General features: G+C 34.2%; 1 protein-coding gene across 3 annotated transcripts; it reads left to right on the forward strand.

Annotated features, from left to right (window-relative positions):
- On the forward strand, positions 1,452-7,830 carry LOC107617446 (mitochondrial import inner membrane translocase subunit TIM50). Of its 3 annotated transcripts, XM_021116990.1 has the most exons (11): positions 1,454-1,809; positions 2,338-2,343; positions 2,487-2,575; positions 3,277-3,313; positions 5,301-5,362; positions 5,458-5,571; positions 5,756-5,860; positions 5,957-6,055; positions 6,481-6,640; positions 6,732-6,834; positions 7,418-7,830. In XM_021116990.1, exons 1-11 carry the CDS (start codon positions 1,608-1,610, stop codon positions 7,461-7,463), a joined length of 1,023 nt encoding a protein of 340 aa, XP_020972649.1. In that variant the 5' UTR covers positions 1,454-1,607; the 3' UTR covers positions 7,464-7,830. The 3 variants fall into 3 exon arrangements, with proteins under 3 accessions (XP_020972652.1, XP_020972649.1, XP_016174726.1); XM_021116993.1 differs by lacking the exon at positions 7,418-7,830 and having other exon boundaries at positions 1,452-1,809; positions 6,715-6,806; XM_016319240.2 differs by lacking the exon at positions 2,338-2,343 and having other exon boundaries at positions 1,456-1,809.

Below are 18,525 nucleotides of genomic sequence, written 5' to 3' on the forward strand. Positions count from 1 at the left end.
TAAATTCTAAAAGAAAACATGAAACTTTATTTTAATAAATTTGATTTAAAAATTAATTTTTGGTATGAATGTATAGAATTATAGATAGATAGATTAAAAAAAAAAAGCTTATAATAACTAATAAATTAATAAATCCTAAAAAGTTTTACTTCATTACGAGATTTTTTATTTCAAGAAGGCAAGAATTAGGGGTGTATATGGCTCTGCCTGACTCGAAGGTTTAGTCCGAACTCGAGTATTTTAGGGACTAATTTAGTGTGATTTTATCGGATTTAAGGTCGGATAAAAATCTCAAAAATAGACTCGGTTATTATTTAGGGTCGAATCTAGATTAAAGCGAATTCTATGTTATATAAATTATAAGTTTATTGTTTTATTTTTAATCATATTTAGTAAAATTAAAAAATAAATAAAAAAACATGAAATTAGAATTTATAGACAAATTTAAATTTAAATATGGATATTAACTTTTCGGTAACAAGTATATTTTTTTTTATAAATAAGTGTATCATATTTTTTTGACATAAAATTTATCAAAATTCGAACTTCATCGATTTAGACCTGATTTTAGTATGATCCAAAATAATATGATTTGGTCGAGTTTAAGACCAAATAAAATATAAAAAATATACCCAATTATTAATTGAGAAATTCTTCACGTACAAGCATTTTTTTATACAAGTCTTTACAAGTCATTTATATTAACACGTTTCGAACTGTTTTCACTGCACCTCTTTCTTCTTTTTGCTGCACGTTCTTCTTCCTCTTTCTTTTTTTTTTTTCGTTTCTTGCCTTCTCTTTCTCCTTCTTCAACCGTTACTACACCGTTTCACTGCACATTCTTCTTCTTCTTGCTGCACATTCTTCTTCCTCTTCTTCTTCTTCTTTTCTTTCGTTGCTTGCCTTCTCTTTCTCCTTCTTCATTTACGTTCTTTTCTCCCTGTTTTCTTTTTTCGTTATTCTCAATTTCTATTGTTTTTTGACATCAAGCTCTGAAATCGTTTTTGAAGAAGAAGCAGCAGAAGATGAGGAGGAGAAAGAGTTCTGAATTATGCATAAGGTGTACTTCAACGAATTTTGGGTGTATTTCTTAAATCCTTTGGATGTATTTCTGTAATTATTTGGGTGTATTTCTGAAGTTCCATTATCTTCAAAACGATTTCAAAACTTGATTTCAAAAACTATGAAAATCGAAAAAAAACGAAAAAGAAGAGGAAGAAGAGGAAGAGTTCATAATACATGGTGAGTGTAGCGCTTTGAAAACAGAAAACGGTTGAATAACGCATTAAAAGGCCCGTATGTGTACCAACTTGTAAGACTTATATATCAAAAAGACCCCTATGTGTAATAACTTGTAAGACTTGTAAGTCAAAAATACTTGTATGTGTAATATGGCTCTTATTAATTTATTATGTAGAGCCGAATCCAAAATAAGACTAACCAAACTTCACCGGGCCATATACACGCGTAACAAGAACAAACCAAAGCAAGCTCCAAACTCCAAAGTCCTAACACTTGTAATTGTATTTGTGTGCGCCGTGCAAATTGCAAAACCCTACCTGAACCCTCTCAAGTTTCCACACTCACATTGATTCCACCAAACAACAATGTCTCTCAGCATTCTCCGATCGCGATCCATTTCCATCGCAGCCACCCGCCTCCTCTGCACAGCCAGTTCTGCCCCCGCTTCCGCTTCGGAGTCGGCTCCGCCACCGGAGGCCGAGCCACGCCGCCCCGGTGGCTTCCTCAAGTTCGCCGTCGGAAGCATACTCACCGGTGCCATCGCCACTGCCGGTTACGCATCTTACGGTTAGATTTCTCCCTCTTTCTCGCTTTACTTCTTTAGCGTTCTAAAGCGAGTTGTTTTTTATGTTCTATCTGTTGGCGTTGCTATTGAATCAATTTAACTCGGAAATGATAAAAAAAACAAAAACTAAATGTGCCTAATGTACTGTTGTCATTGAATAAAGTTGATATGGAAATTATTCAAAGTGGAGGTTTATGTTTTTTAATGCTGTTACTTCTTTTCTGAATATCAATCTTGGAACTTATTTTGATGTAATCTTTACGTAGATTTGAATTAGTTTGGTTATTGTTCATTGAATTATCTGTTCTTTAATAAATTTGGAGGCTTGGAGCAACTGTTTTATGCGCTTAGGACAGCTATTTGATCAAATCGATATGGAATGATAAATTTATTCCTTTTGTTTTATACATGCTTAGTGTTTTTATTGAACAAGGGCATGAGTCTTGGCGTAACAATAAGCTAGCTGCCTAGTGAGTAGTGACACGAAGATCATAAATTTAAATCTTACAAACAGCATAATTTTCTTGCAGGACCATGTAAGAACCTTGTGTGCATTGATCCTCCTTTATAGTGTTGCTATTGATCCAAATTCCAAAGTGATTTTGAATTGAGCGAAAATGAAGATTTGCTTTAATTTGTATTGGTTCTGCTCTTAAATCATTTGAAATTCCTTCTGCAGCTTACAGTTTGAATGAGATAGAAGAAAAAACTAAGTCTTTCCGTGAGTCAGTGAAGAAGAGTCCAGGTGATGGAGCTACTTCACTTGATGTGAGTATTAAGTATTTCTCCACCCTCCTTAACATTCAATCTCTTGCTCTAATTCTTTGTTTCACGGTTTTTTTTGGGAACTATTGATTCATAAATTTATTTCAAATGATATTCAGGGTTGATTAGTTGAGTATATGAAACAACTCTTGGAATGTCGCCGTTCTTGTTTGATGTTGAGAATTTGGGATCAATCGAATGTAAAAAATGTATTCACCATTTTAACAACTTTCTGCTTGGGTTCTATATGTATTTTTCTACTTGTTGTAGAAGTAAAGTTTAGCTATAACAGATTAAAGATTATATTATTTTAGTACTTGAAATGGCAATCTTTTTAATACCTGATGACACTAAACATTGATCCATTTCGGTTTAAGCACCACATGATTGATCTTGTTCCTACGGATTTTGGGGAAAAAATGTGATTGAGATTGACTGGCTATTATTCTTGGTTTTGGTTTAGTAGATTGTGCTTGAAGTTTTTCCCATTATATTGAGTTGGAGGACTAACATGATTATGCTAGTAACTCAGTAATTGCCTGGTCCATTAGGATCTTTCATTGCCAATCTTACACTTTTACATAGCTTTTGGTTCCATTCTTTTTGAAAAGATAAATTACAATTATCTCTTCACTTCAGTCTTTCTTTATAGGCCAGAAGAATCACGTTAGGGATAACATGTTCTTGTGTATATGTTTCTGCAGAAATTTCAAGGGTTGCTATACTCTGCAGCAATGACAGGTTTTCCCTCAACCTCAAGCTATATGATGTTTGCATCTTGCGTTATATATGTGTGCTGCTTCTTTAAAAGAATTATCTGTCTTCTACTTTCTTCATATGATTGATTTGGATGATTTCTATAGTTAGTTTTGGTGGTTCTTCAAGTAGCCCTGTTTCTTTTTTTATCCATGAACTGAAAATAATGCTTAAATATAAGTCTCTGGGTTTTTGTGGACCTAGTTGTAGAATAATTAGCTGCAACAGATGCTTTAGTGATGTAATTGATGGTAACACACTAACACATAATTGATGGTTGAGTTCCATCACAAACCCCTACTATTTTGTTCATAGTAAGGACCTTGAAAAAAGGGCAGCCCAGTGCACAAGCATCCTGCGTTAACGCAGGGTCCAGGGAAGGGCCGCACTCAAAGGGTGTAATGTACGCAATCTAACCTGATGTTTATTCATAGTAAGGACCTAATTAATTTTTTTTATCTAGTATGGAGATATATGCATGCGTCTTTTATGTGTGTGGCCTGACGAGATTGGTAGGGAACTTGATTTTAGGCTCTAGTGAGAACAACAATAAAAGGCTCCAATGAGAAAAGTCAATTGGATAGAAGATTGTCCAATTAATAATGGAAGAAGACCATTATACATATAAAAAAATGAAAAAGAAAAAGGGAATACCATTATGAAAATTTTAAGTCCTTTTATTGAGCAGATTGTGTGAGTGGTCTATGTATCCAATTCCCCTTTGTTGGATGAGACTTTGTTGTTGTTGTTAATGTGATATGGTACGAGGACATTCTTTTAGCCACCTGACCAACCGAAAAGATTACCCTCTTGATCAAATAATAAATTCAATTGATTAGATACGAAGGGCTTAAAGAAGGAGGCAGTAGAGAGTAGGTATGAAAGGCAACTAAAACATTGAAATTGGGACAGTCAATTAGGACACGTTTGGTTAGGATTCTAGTTCTATTCTTAAGTTCAAGGGAGAAGTTTTCTTTTCTTTGCCCTTAATCTCAGTGGTAGAGAGATTAGGTTAGTGTCATTTTTCTAGTTAAAAGGTATTTGTGTAATTGGCTACTATATTTGATTATTTAATTGTTAATACTATATTCTGATGCCTAATAGAGATTCAGCTCATGGCAATTGTGATCTGCAGGGAAGATTGGTGTAGAAAAACTATTAACTTTCGGGTGCTAAAGTGCTGTGACGAGCCATACTTTATTATACTAGATGTCGGGTGGTGAAGTGCCAATAAGAGCATAAGATAGTTTTGCGAGGATGAAATTGTTGCAACGTAGGAGTTGTCATTGTACAAGAAAGATAAGATTATAATGAGTATATTCAAAATTACTGTAGTAAAGGTGGTAAAAGCATGTCTAAAGTAGTGTGGTTTGGACATGTTCAAAGGAGAGCAATAAAATCATTTGTTAGGACCATGGGCCATTAATTAGAGTTATTGAGAGACCATTTCATTTGTTTAGCAGAGTTGATCAACGGAGGATGGTGATACTTTATGGTATTGGTGAAAAGGAGGGAAATGCCTTTCATTTTGAGTAGGAGAGATAATGGATTTTATTTTTGTTTTGTTTTGGAGGGGGTGGGTGGAGCTTTCGGCTAGGACATACAAGAATAATTGAGAGGAAAAGAAATAGTTATAATGTAAATGTAATGTAATTATTTTTTAATTAAATTTAATAAATTCGCCCTACTTGCTTTCCCGTTATTTTCCCTCCTTTCCTCTCATCAAGCTAATGAGAGTGGTGGCCATTCTTACATTCCCTTCCCGATCCCTTTTCCGATATTATCTGCATCCAACAGTACTTAAATGATTAAAATGAATTTAGAGCTAAATATTTCACAATTACTTGGTTTGTACTAGAACATGATGGGTTTTGTTTTATTCATGTAATTAATTCTTCCTGGTGGTAAAAGGACTGCTATTGGTGGTGATAGTTATTAACAGCATTTGATTGTTTTATATGTAACATCTCAGTGCCTGTTAAAGCGATAGAGCTCTATTTGGATACAAGAAAGTTAGTTGAAGAACAAGTTCGGGTACGTGTACAGTTTTCTTCTATAAATGTGATTTTAGTATGAATTTTTTTTTACCATTATTTAAATAACAGTATGATCTTTTTACTGATCATTAGAGCTACACGGAGCCACATGCAGAGAAGCTTCTTCCAGATTTGTTACCTCCCGAGCAACATGCGTTTACACTTGTTCTGGATCTCAATGAGACATTGATTCATTATATATGGACGGTAAGGCTTCAACTGTAAGTCACCTTAAATGAATAATTAGACTGATTGGTAGCATATTCTTTTAGGTAACCATTTATTCTATACACGGTTACACAGATTTTTTATCTCTTCGTGACTTGCCACTGCTGCTTACTTAGGGATGTGTTGTATGAAACTGGTTTGTATTTTTGTTTGATATGTACAGCGAGAGACAGGCTGGCAGACATTTAAGAGACCTGGTGTTGATGCATTCTTGGAACATCTTGCTCACTATTATGAAATTGTCGTCTACAGCGATGAACAAAATATGGTAAGTTGATATTGTTTCTCCCTTTGATGACAGATATGTTACTTTTATGACAGATTAGTCATTTGTTGTTTCAATATATTTATTTTATTTTCCCAGTTTGTTGACACTGTCATGGAAAGGCTGGATACCAACCATTATGTACGATATAGGCTAGCAAGGACAGCTACAAAGTATCAAGATGGGAAACATTTCAGAGTATGCTTAAGTTATTATTCTTGTGTTCGCTCATATTATATCCTTGTTCTTGCTGTTCTTTACTTTATTGTCTCAAATTGTCTGTGATCTTATTGTTCTTTAATGTGCATGTTGCTTCATGATAATTAGCTGTGAATTCCCAATGTTGAAGAATAAAACCTTGAATTTTGTATGCATGTTGCTTAATGATAATGGAAGGGAATTATCTGATGCAGAGTAGAGTTGGATGAAGAGTGAAGATTGTAACTAAATTTGTGAGGAGAGTGTGCATTGCATGTGATTTTTTATTTTTTCCTACATTATAAAATGTACGATCTACACGCTTCATTAAAAGTGCTTTGATAAAAGTGACTAACATGTTTGTAAAAAAACATATATATTTTGATGTTCTTGTAACTTGTTCTTTTACTCGCCTTGCTTGGCAGGATCTTTCAAAATTAAACAGGGATCCTGCAAAAGTTCTCTATTTAAGTGGCCATGCTTTCGAAAGTTGCCTTCAACCTGAGAACTGTGTCCCAATTAAGCCATGGCAGCAGACCGATAAAGATGATACAGCTCTGTTGGATTTTATACCATTTCTTGAGTGTAAGCACTTAGTTATGATATGTTCAACCACTAACTCTAATTATCAGCACAGATGGTGTCTTATATTGCATTAGTTATTTCCTTTGTGTAGTTGTTGCCCGTAGTAGTCCAGCTGATATAAGGCAAGTGCTAGCATCTTATCAGGGATGTGATATTCCAGCTGAATTCATTAGACGTTCCAAAGATCACCAAAGGTAATATTTGGAGTTTTCTGCATATTAAACTTAGCGAGATCAAAGATGGGTATTGTTTCTTTATATTTGTTTGGTATAATTATTGTCTGATTTCCTAGGTAATGTGTGTGTTGTGTTGTAAACTGACTTGTTGGATCTTGCTTCATGTACTAATACCGGTCTTGCATTTTTTTTTCTTTTTCTCTCGCATCCACCATATACATATACAAGTATATAGCGTAGGTTGAGTTGGAGAAACTAGCTAGAAATTAGAATTAGTCATAATGGAGGTTTTTCCCGTGTTTACACCTATTTCATCTATGAACTTGTTTGTACTGTACTAGTCTGTAATCTGCACTGGGTGTTTCTATCTTCAAATCAGATTATTTCTGTGCAGGTAGTTTGACACTAAGTTCTCTCATGTAAACTATATTCCCATTAGTCCAATAGACTCCGGATATTGATAGTTCATGCCAGAATGTTCCTTCGATGGATGGATCACTTTTCGGTGATTGAAGGATTCTATTTATGTACATGATTTTGCAAGTTCATTGATCCTGTCATTAACTCCCTGTTTTTTTCCTGAACGTTTCCAATGATGCAGGAAAATGCAAGAGCAGAAAGGTCGAGGTCGCTTCTGGAAAAATTGATCTCAGGATTAACGTAAAAATGGAAAAATGATTGCGCTTCCTCATTGCTGCAAGATGAGAATATTTTTAGTTTCATTGCAAGTTGATGATAATGATGAGTGATTACATTGTAATTGATTTTAGAGAAACATTAGCCCACATGATTTTTCAATTTCTCCGTTTGCACTTTTTTCCCCTCATAAAGGGAGAGAAAAACTGTGTTGTCTCTCTCCCCCTCGAAAAAGTTCAGTGTAAAAGGGGTCTCAAAATTCTAGGAGAACCAGTAGGATTCATCTAGAGAGAAAAATGTAAATTTTTGGTTTTTTTTTCCCCAATATTTTGCCTTCTGTTGAAATTCTGTTCCTGCCCAATTTATAAATTTCAGCTAGCTTTTTGTTTGTCAAATACAGCTTGGTCGTTCATTCTTTGCTTCCAACTTTTTACTTTTGTAGTTGGGTCTTAGATTTTTAGCAAATCTAAGTGGTTGGATATCTAATGATTTTGGAGTGAAACTTACTCCTCTTATGAGTATCAGTTTTTAAAAGTGCATCAAAGATTTTTTTAATTGAACAAAACAATAAGAAAAAAAAGTAAAACAAATTTTTTTCAATTGAACAAAACAATAAAAGAAAATCCGAAAGAAAAGTAAAACAAATTTAAAAGTAAAATGATTAAAATTGGAAGGAATAACATTGAATTTAAATAAAGCAGTACTTTCGACAAGATTGAAGGATTTTGAAATCGAAAACAAAGTGCTGAATGTTAAAAGAAAACAGAAAGAATAAACTTGCTTGAAAGATAAATTTGCAATAAAATAAAGATTACAAAGAACTTAAATGAAATTTAAAAGATATGGAAGGAATCCTACATAAAAGAAAGCTCTTTACAGACTCAGAAAATCGCTGGGGATGTGAGTGTGCGAGAGTGTTTTCTGAAAACAAATTCTAACCCTTTTTTCTTAGAAACCTTCACCTATTTATAAGGGTCTTCGACCAATCAAATTCAAATATAATTCCCACGTGCATTAATCTTTGAGTAACCGTTTCCGCTCTCTTGCACAATGTGGGTAACTACCACTAATTAGCTTCACTTATCAACTTCTTCATTTCTTCGATTACTTTATTCTCCCTCGATGAGTCCTTATCCATCGAAATTCACTCCCTTGTCGATATGCCATCCTCGATAAGCCCCATGAAGCAAGTTTCTACTTCAAAGCTCATAACTTATTTATTTTTCGACTAACACGTACGGAGTTGATGGATAATAAAATTGTTTGGATGTTGATTTATACATATATGAGTTATATTGTTTGAAATGTGGAATGTTGGAATGAAATTGATACAAGGGAGTATTGGTATGTTGTGGAAGAGATGGAATGGATATGGGGTTGTTTTGGTCATAATTGATGTCGTTTTGAAATGGAAAACTTTGGGTTGGGTTGAGGTTTTTGGTAAAAATAGAGGTTTGGTACTTTTGATAAAAATTGATTTTTAACCAAACTTCGACGGGCTATAACTCGAGTTTCGAATCCTCAATTTTTGTCAAACTTATTTCAAATAAAAATTGGGTCTGTGAAGTTTATGCCGTTTAAAGAACAGACTAAAAATTATTTTTAACGAAAAAGTTATGCGCGCCAGAAGTTTACTGTGTAAAAGAGAATTCTGCAGGACTTAACAGCTTTTTAACACTTTTGAGGGGTATGCGTATGCAAACACATACGCGACGCGGACTCTGGGCTCTGCCCAGACGTCCCCCGTACGCGGGCGTGTGCATGCGTACGCAGAATGTGAGAATTTATAGGCTCGCATACGCGGGCAGTGCCAAACGATGCGGGAAGTTTTCCCTGCCCAAGGGGCTCGCATACGCGGACAACTGTTGCATACGCAAGAATGGCAAATGACACCTCCGTGTACGCGAAACATGGCATGCATACGCGAAATCCATGTTTTGGCCAAATGTGATATTTTTGGATGTTTAACCAAATCTCTAGTTTTTCAAACATTTTTTTCCTTGTTTAAGGTCTGTTAGTGAGCCTTTAAATCTTAGAATGAGGTTGAGTCTGTTAAATAAGTTGGGGAGATATTTGGAAGGATTTTGCAAAGTGTTAGCTGAAGTAAAAAGGTGTTGGTAATGTTGAATGAGAGGAGATTGACGAGGATGATGGAAGTAATGATGATTTGTAATTAAATGAGGTATATGTGACCAGTTAAGAGGTGGTGGCATTGTCCACTTGCTCTGGGTAAGAGATGAGGAAGAAGAACAATGAGAATAATTGATTGTGATTAGCAGGATAATGATTATGATTGAAAAATGTGACGGGTACTATATTCCAAGAGTGTACTGGGCATTATATCCTTGATAGGTAGTGACTGTGACTATGATGAGGTGGATTGAAGAATGATTATGTTAAGTTACGTTTTTCGTTGTGATACTGGTTGTGTATAATCTATTATGTTTATGTTGCATCATTTTCTCTCTGTTGTAAAGTGTGTCAACCCATGAGTGTGACGGACACTATATCCCAAGAGTGTGGGAGCACTTTACCCTGGGAAGTGTGTCGGACACTATATCCCAAGTGTGGCGAGCACTATATCTCAAGAGCGTAGCAGGTGCTATATCCCAAGAGTGTGGGAATACTTTATCTCGGAAAATACGGCTGACACTATATCCCATGAGTGTGATGGGCACTATATCCCAAGAGTGTGGATGCACGTCAGAGAGACGATATCCGGGTTAGCTGTCGGATGTGTCGGGTTCTGGCAAAATAACCGACACGTGAGTTCATGGCCAGTAGGACAGGTATATATCATGTGAATTTGTATGTTTCGCTTGAGTTTGCATTGTTTTAGTTTGTTTAACTACTTTATCCCTGCTTATCTGCTACTTGTTCTACTTGCTGTAACTGCTATATATACTTGTGTTTTACTTATCTGTTTTGTATGTGTTTGCAACTGAGAGATCCCTCATGTTGGTGGAGGTGACGCTGAGGATTGTTCCACTAATGTTTCGGAGGGTTGAATGAGGCAGAAAGTGAAGTATTGAGTTAGGGTTAGATTTAGAACTTGAGTCTCCTTAGATAGATTACCGAGATTTTCTGATTTAGAATTAATCTTAAGTTTAAATATGAGTGTCGGAGTTCTAGGAATGCCTCTGGCTTTCCCATGGCCTTTTATATTAACTATGCGGGCACCTTTACCATAGTGAGAACTCCCGATTCTCATTCCATACATCTATTGTTGTCTTTCAGATGCAGGTTGGGAGACACCTCACTGAGCATCTGGAGACTTTCAAGAAGTGAAGAACTATATTTGGATTTATCGTTATAGATTGTATTTGTATACATGTATGTTCATAGTTATTCTCCGCACCTTGTATTTTGCCCTCTTAGAGGTTGCCTATGGAAAAACAAGAGTTTATAATGTAGTTTGAGTAATGTTTTGGGGTTGTATATATATATATATACTCTGGCTGGCCTTAGCTTTGTAGGTTGAGCTTAGAGCTTGATTTTACTTATCTGTTGAAACTATATATATGAAACCAAAAGGTTATCAGCCAAAAACTAAACAAAACCACATTAATTTATATTAATAATTAATTTTAAATTTTTTAAATTCAAAATTTAAAAAATTTAAAATTAATTAAGTAAACCTAATTAAAACCTATAAAAACATTCCTCTTCTCTCTCACATTAACCTATCCACCTCCAACAATCACACACAGATCTCTCCCTCTCACCAATGCTGCTGAAGCGCCGACGACTTCCATGCTCTCCGCGACGCCCTCAACAAGCGCATCCAAGACAACTGCTTCAACACCAGTGCGACCACCTTCTACCCGGTCCTGAACATCCTAACGCGCGAGAAAGCCAATTATAAAAAAACAAACGAAGGAGGGTAGCTGGCGGCGGTTTCAAACCAAAGCTTGGCTAGGCGAGCTTAAACGGGAGATTCTTGCACCGTGAAATCGAAGAAGCGCGCTGCATCAAACTCGTAATCGAGGTCGATTTCGTAAGCCACATTAACGTCATTCTCTATTTCCATGTCTTCCTCCTTCTCCTCCATCGTTGTGGTGGTTATCATCATCGTTGCCACCGCCTATTGCGATTGCGGGTTATGAACCTCCGAATAGAACTCGTTGAAGAAAATGCACGGTTGAATGTTGATAGCTACTGTTACTGTTAGCTAGTCAAGCTACTGAGTACTGAGAGGGATTTTACATTTGAATACCAAATCGCCTCATTATTCAATTTAATTAAATATTATATAATAATATAATAGTATTTTGTATTTTTTTAATTTTTATGCGTTTCGTTTCATGAAGTTTGGTTTTCTGTATAAGCTTTCTGTCTTTCCGTTTCTCATGAGCGTTTTATCTTCGGTTTCATTTTGATCGTATCCATTCTCTTTCAAGGCTTCTAGTTACAATTTTCTTCAATTATGTCATATATATATTTTTACTTTAAGAGGTCGTAGCGCCTCGCCACCTCTGATTTACGTCATAGGCATAAAGCTCTGTGTGGTAGGGTGTTACAAAGGACACCAGAACTTTGTCCTTCTTGCCTTTGAGGAGGTTGTCTTTGCCGAACTTGTTCTTCCTTATGAGCTAACGCCTTTTTCATTCTTTCTTTTTCGAATATAGCTGCAGCATCAGCATCAAATACAGCATTACATTAAGGACATAAAGACACATTTCGATCTTTTAACTTTTGTTGCATAAAAACTCCAACAATCCTTCACTGACACCAGGATACACTACCCGAACATTAGTTCGAAATCCCCAAAGCAGTATCAAAATCAAAGGAAAGACCAACCATATTGACCTCTAAAAAGAGCCCTGCAAAATTTACGCCAGCATTGAAGAGATCAAAGTCAACAATCATGTCCTTTTTGCGATCATCAAACTTCAATCTCCCTTCTATAATTGTCTCTTGAATCAGTCCCTGAAACGGACACAATTATTAGTTGAATGGCTAGTTGCTTGATGAAATTCGCAATAGGGTTTCCCCTTTTAATCTTTTTTTGATAGCAATGTTTTTCCTTCAGGCAAAACTAATTGTTTATCTTTAAGCAACACATCAAATATTTGATCATATTTTAAATATTGAAACTATATTTCTTTCCACTCTTATGTTTTGTATCATTGGATCTATCAACATTTACAATTTTCTTAAGCAAAGAGCACACATAAGGTGGACCTTTCTTTAATTCAGCCAAATCAACTTTGGGAAACTCAAAATCAGAATCCCCACTTAAGGATTCCATCTCGACGTATGAAACTTTTTCTTTTCGAGAAAAAGCCTTACTTTTCAACCTTTTCTCACTTTTAAATTTTTTTTTCTCTTTTCGAAGAATCTCTACCTGATGCACTCTTTCTGCCAAACGAGCCAAGTCAGGAATATGAACATTAAGCAATTTTCAACGCATATAAAAGCCTAAACCTATGGTGGCTATTTTAAATACTTCACTTTCAGGAAGAGATACATAACATCGACTTCGAGCATTTTTAAAACAAAGCATAAAGTCATTGATTGATTCTCCATCCTCACGTTTCAAAGCTACCAAGTCAGTGATGGTCACATCACCACACTGATTGACTCTCATTCGAGCCAACACATCATCTGTATTTTGATCTCATCGAACAACTCGAGGAGTATCTCTTTCAAAATGCATATCACCTCCCCTGTTTTTGGGCATACCCATCCCATCCTCCTGATTTATTTGCAAATTTTGATCTCCTTCATCATAATTGACAATTCAAGCAATTCTCTCCACTTATCTAGCACGGCGCTCAAATTTTAATTCATATCAGCCATCATATGGTTCAAAATTGTAGTCATCTGCTAGGTCAATAAATTGACCAAATCGTGATGACTTTCATCAATATGTTGTTGAAAAGCATCCATCGAACTAGAAGCATTCGATGTAGAACTTAATTGATAATTTCGAGAAAATTCAGAATATAATGGAGGTATTGGATTACCACCAAAATTTGATGAATTTTCAATTCTAATTGGTGGAGCATACCCACCTATTAGTGGAGTGTAACCTAGCGAAAGACCATAAGGAGGTCAACCAGCAGTTACTGGCAGTTGCATTTGCGTCACTACAATTCGTGGGCGTTGATTTCGCCCACTATTCCCAACTGGGGATTAGTACTGTTACATTCTCCCCAATCGTACTACTTTCAGCACGCAATGATATCTCCATTGGAATTGATGCAACTATAGCAACATTATCATTTGCAGATGATTCCACATTAGTATTAGAAATTTCTTCTGCCATTCGAATAATCTTGCCACTTCTAAGTTGCATGCACTAGATCATTATAAAACTTTTTAACATACGTAATTTTTAAAACTGTCTGACCGGGCGTGCCTATTTGTTTTACAATTTTTAGCAAATCTAAGTGGTTCAATATCTAATGATCTGGAAGTGAAACCTACTCCTCTTATGAGTACTAGTTTTCGAAAGTGCATCAAAGGTTCTTTCAATTGAACAAAACAATTAAAAAAATCCGAAAGAAAAGTAAAACAAATTTAAAAGTAAAATGACTGAAATTTAAAGGAATAACATTGAATTTAAATAAAGTAGTAAACTGCCTTTGGCAATATCGAAGGACTTTGAAATCGAAAACAAAGTGCTGAATCTTAAAAGAAAACAGAAAGAATAAACTTGTTTGAAAGATAAATTTGCAATAAAATAAAGATTACAAGGAACTTAAATGAAATTTAAAAGACATGAAAGGAATCCTACAGAAAAGAAAGCTCTTTGCAGACTCAGAAAATCACTGGGGATGTAAGTGTGCGAAAGTGTTTTCTAAAATCGAATTCCAACCCTTTTTTCTTCGAACCTTCACCTATTTATAAGAGTTTTCGACCAATCAAATTCAAATATAACTCCCACGTGCATTAATCTTTGAGTAATCGTTCCCGCTCTCTTGCATGATGTTGGTAACTGCCATTAATTAGCTTCACTTATCAACTTTTTCATTTATTCGATTACTTCATTCTTCCTCGATAAGTCCTTATCCATCGAAATTCACTCCCTTATCGATATGTCATCTACGATAAGCCCCATGAAGCAAGTTTCTACTTCGAAGAAATTATTTATTTTTCAACTAACAGTTACTTAAATAAATAATTTGAAAACCAAATTTATGAAATTACAATTTTTTAATACAACAGACGAAATTGTAACTTTTCTATCTCTATAAAAATTACTACAGGGTGTAGTGATTTTCAGTTGAGTGTAGCATTTTACGTGAGATTTCGTGTTGGACAGAAACCGCTACAGGTACAGCGATTTCTAAAAAAATTTTGCTGACCAGAAATTTTGCTATATAGATAAATGACTCAAAAAGTATATTTTTTTTTACACAAGAAAATAGATATTTTAAATAATGATGATAACAAGTACCTTCCAATAAAATTCTAATTCACAATAATTTTAATGATAATGCCAAAAAAATTATTGTATAGTTAGTGTTTGATATTTTATTGTGTATGATATGCTAGGTGAAAATAGAAAATAAATATGAAATATGTGTCATGTATGTTTTGTTGCTGATTTTTATTTTTGCTATTCCTACTAGAATTTCCTGGCCTCTTCCTGTATTGGGGTCTAGACCTTGCTGTATTATATAAAAAAAAATATAGCAAGCTATATAAAAATAATACCACATGTAAAAAAAAATATAATTAAAACTGAGATTCTATACCAAAATTGTGATTAAGTTAAATATTTTTATTTTATATTATTCAATGGCGTCGTTTGATTCATGTAGCCGACCCCACTTAGTGGGACAAGGCTTTGTTGTTGTTTATTCTTTTTACACTATCAGTGCATGTGGAACTAGAACAAATCCTTAATCATAATTAAATAAGATAATTAAGTTTGAAATACAATTTCATTGTTCTCTCTTCTAGATGCAGTATAATAATTACTCTTCAAATATAAATTTTGCACGGTCACGTTCTTTCCGTAAAAAAATAAACTAACTGAAAATACAATTAACTAGTATAATTTCTTAATAATCATATTACCACCCGGACTAATTTCTATATTAACAAATTGGACCACAAATGTTAGATTTTAGTATCTTGGACTCGACGATTGGTATTGCTCTTGAAGAGTGGTTTCGGGAGGTCTTAGCTGACAATGAGGCGTCTTTTGATGCAGAATTTTGGTGGGTATGAAGAAATAGGTACAATGACATATTCAATGCTTACAATCCTTGGACAGATCACAAGGTTGTTGCCTTGGCCAGAATTACCGCCAAGGACTTACAAGTTTACAAGAATCGAAACAATGCTTTTAGGTCTCTCCAAAATCGCCTGTATTGGAAACCACCGGCAGACAACAGTTTTAAAGTTAATTGTGATGCAAGCTTGTATCTGGATTCAAATTTAGCGGGATTCGGGTGTATTATTAAGAGATTCTAAGGGAGGTTGGATATCGGGTTGCTTTGGAAGTATTTCTCTCTGGTCTATTATCATATGTGAATTATTTGCTATTTAGAGGGGTTGGTTTTAGTTTGAGATTGCGGTTTGAGGGATATTATATGTGGAATGGATTGCCTTGATATTCTGCCCATCATGCATGATTTTACAAGTGGGTATTCATCTGAAGTAACAAATTTGGTTGACAAGATTTAGGAGCTTTTATTTTGTCCTTAGCATATTCATCTTGAGTGGATATCCCGGGAAGCAAATAGAGTTGCAGATTGGATGGCTAGGTATGGTTCCAAAATTAACTCTAATCATGTTATTTGGTATAAGTTTTGTGTTGATCTCTAACAAATCATCAGCTCGGATATAGGATAGTGTTTGCTTTGTTTTTTTGCATGTTTAGAATAAAATTCTAACAACCCTATGCATAAATTGCGGGTTAACTACCAAAAACGTTCCTGAATTATTCAAACGTTGACAAAAATACACCCGAATTTTATTATTGACAAAAATATCTTTAAATAATTTTAAAATACAACAAAAGTACCCAACAGTAAATATGTATTTTCAAAAAATACCTTAAAGATTGAATTTTAATGTAATTTTTTGTAAGTATGATTAAAAAAATGAGATATTATTATTCTTAAAATTTGGTAATTTTTTGCTGAGTATATATTTTTTTGTGATTTTTTAAAAGTATTATTGGTTGTTAACAAAAAAATTACAAAAATATTATATACTTAACAAAAAATCACCATTTTAAGGATAATAATATCTCATTTTTCTAATCATGCTTGCAAAAAATCGAATCAAAATTCAATCTCTAATGTATTTTTTGAGAAATACATATTTAATGTTAGATAATCTTGCAAAAAAACTAACATTAAATATGTATTTCTCAAAAAATATATTAGAGATTGAATTTTGATGTGATTTTTTGCAAACATGATTAGAAAAAATAGATATTATTATTCGTAAAATTTGGTGATTTTTTGTTAAGTATATATTGTTTTGTAATTTTTAAAAAGTATTATTGGTTGATAACAAAAAAATTATAAAAAAAATATATACTTAACGAAAAATCACCAAATTTTAAAGATAATAATATCTCAATTTTATAATCATGTTTGTAAAAAATTGTATCAAAATTCAATCTTTAAGACATTTTTTAAAAATATATATTTACTGTTGGGTATTTTTGTTGTGTTTTTAAAATTATTTAAAAGCATTTTTGTCGATAGTAAAATTTGGATGCATCTTTGTCAGCATTTGAATAATTCAGAGGCGTTTTTGGTAGTTAACCCCATAAATTACTATTGTGTGATATGGTTTATCTAAGGGTAGTATTCCTTTAGAAACTGCTATAGTCACTCGCGGTTTCTGATCAGTAAAATTTCTCTAGAAACCGGTATATTCTATATTGATTTCTACCCAACACGAATTCTACGTAAATCGTTACGTAGATTACGTTCAATTAAAAGCCACTACATCTTGTTGCGATTTTTATAATTATAGAAAAATTACAATTTCGTCCGCTATATTAAAAAAGATGTAATCTAGTAATTTTGATTTCTAAACCATTTATATATGTAACTTGTCCAAAAATTAATGTTGACAAGAAAAAAAAAAGGATAATATAAAAATATTTGGGTATGTAAAATTAGAAATAAAAACCGTTAAATGACTTGAATAAGCGAGGCATAACATAGGTTTCACCTTCAAACTGGTTCTGAAATCTGATTTAATGCTAGCAAGCAACTACAGTCTACATTGATGCCCCTTAAGAAGATAAAGAAAGATTATTAAGCAACCAAGTAGCAACTGCGCAGGTCTGTTATGAAGAAACGCTGCCAGAATGGCCCAGTACATTACAAATTTACAATCAAGCAAAGGGTCTATCTAGTGTACAGATGCAGTTTGGTACAGATTTACAGATTTTTGTTTTTATTTGGTTTAAAAGTGTATCACTAAAAGTGTTGCTTAAAGAGAAAGTGTTACCCTTAATCGTTAACTTGGCTCTGATACCAATTTTTAACTCTTTTATGTTTATAATGTGTATAGATTTGAAGATGTTGAAAATTTCTATTATTACTAGTATTTATTAGAGGGGAGTTTAGAACTATTTTTCCCTAAGGGGATTCTTCCTCAGACTATAGAATCGCCTCGGCAGCTTCCTCCTTGCTCTCCTAGCATATGAGTACTCTTAGCCTCCTGCTTTCTATTGTCTGATGATTTCTACAATTGCCTAAGCAACCTATTTATAATGGTTGGGTCTGATGGACAATTCCCATCCTTACCCTTCTTATGACGTCATTGCTTACGTCATTGTTTATTATCTTGCACCAGCTACATTGTTGGTGCTCTATGACCTAAGCGCTTACGTCACTATGCAATAATGTTGAGAGATGCTTCAGATGTGCTGTCTTCCTCTTTCATTATGTGACCTTCAGATGCGTTGTCTTCTTCCTTTATCATGTGGGTTGATTCCGTTTTATTATTGCTTTCTTCAGATAACTCTGAGACGCATAGCTGGCACTTGTGGTCTTCTCTGTCTTTTATCAAATAGCAGAGATTCCTCTTTATCCCTTCAGGGAGCTTTTCTAAGAGTCCAGATAAGTTGTAGAATGCTGATTCAAA

Source organism: Arachis ipaensis, chromosome B01 (assembly GCF_000816755.2).
Source record: "Arachis ipaensis cultivar K30076 chromosome B01, Araip1.1, whole genome shotgun sequence".
In the NCBI taxonomy this organism is placed as follows: Eukaryota; Viridiplantae; Streptophyta; class Magnoliopsida; order Fabales; family Fabaceae; genus Arachis; species Arachis ipaensis.

Bases quoted from the DNA above. Each gene is read 5' to 3' on its own strand.
- LOC107617446 (XM_021116990.1), top strand. From the start codon at position 1,608: ATGTCTCTCAGCATTCTCCGATCGCGATCCATTTCCATCGCAGCCACC. The intron at 2,576-3,276 runs GTGAGTATTAAG...ATGTTTCTGCAG, and splicing joins ATGGAGCTACTTCACTTGAT to AAATTTCAAGGGTTGCTATA. The intron at 6,835-7,417 runs GTAATATTTGGA...CCAATGATGCAG, and splicing joins CGTTCCAAAGATCACCAAAG to GAAAATGCAAGAGCAGAAAG.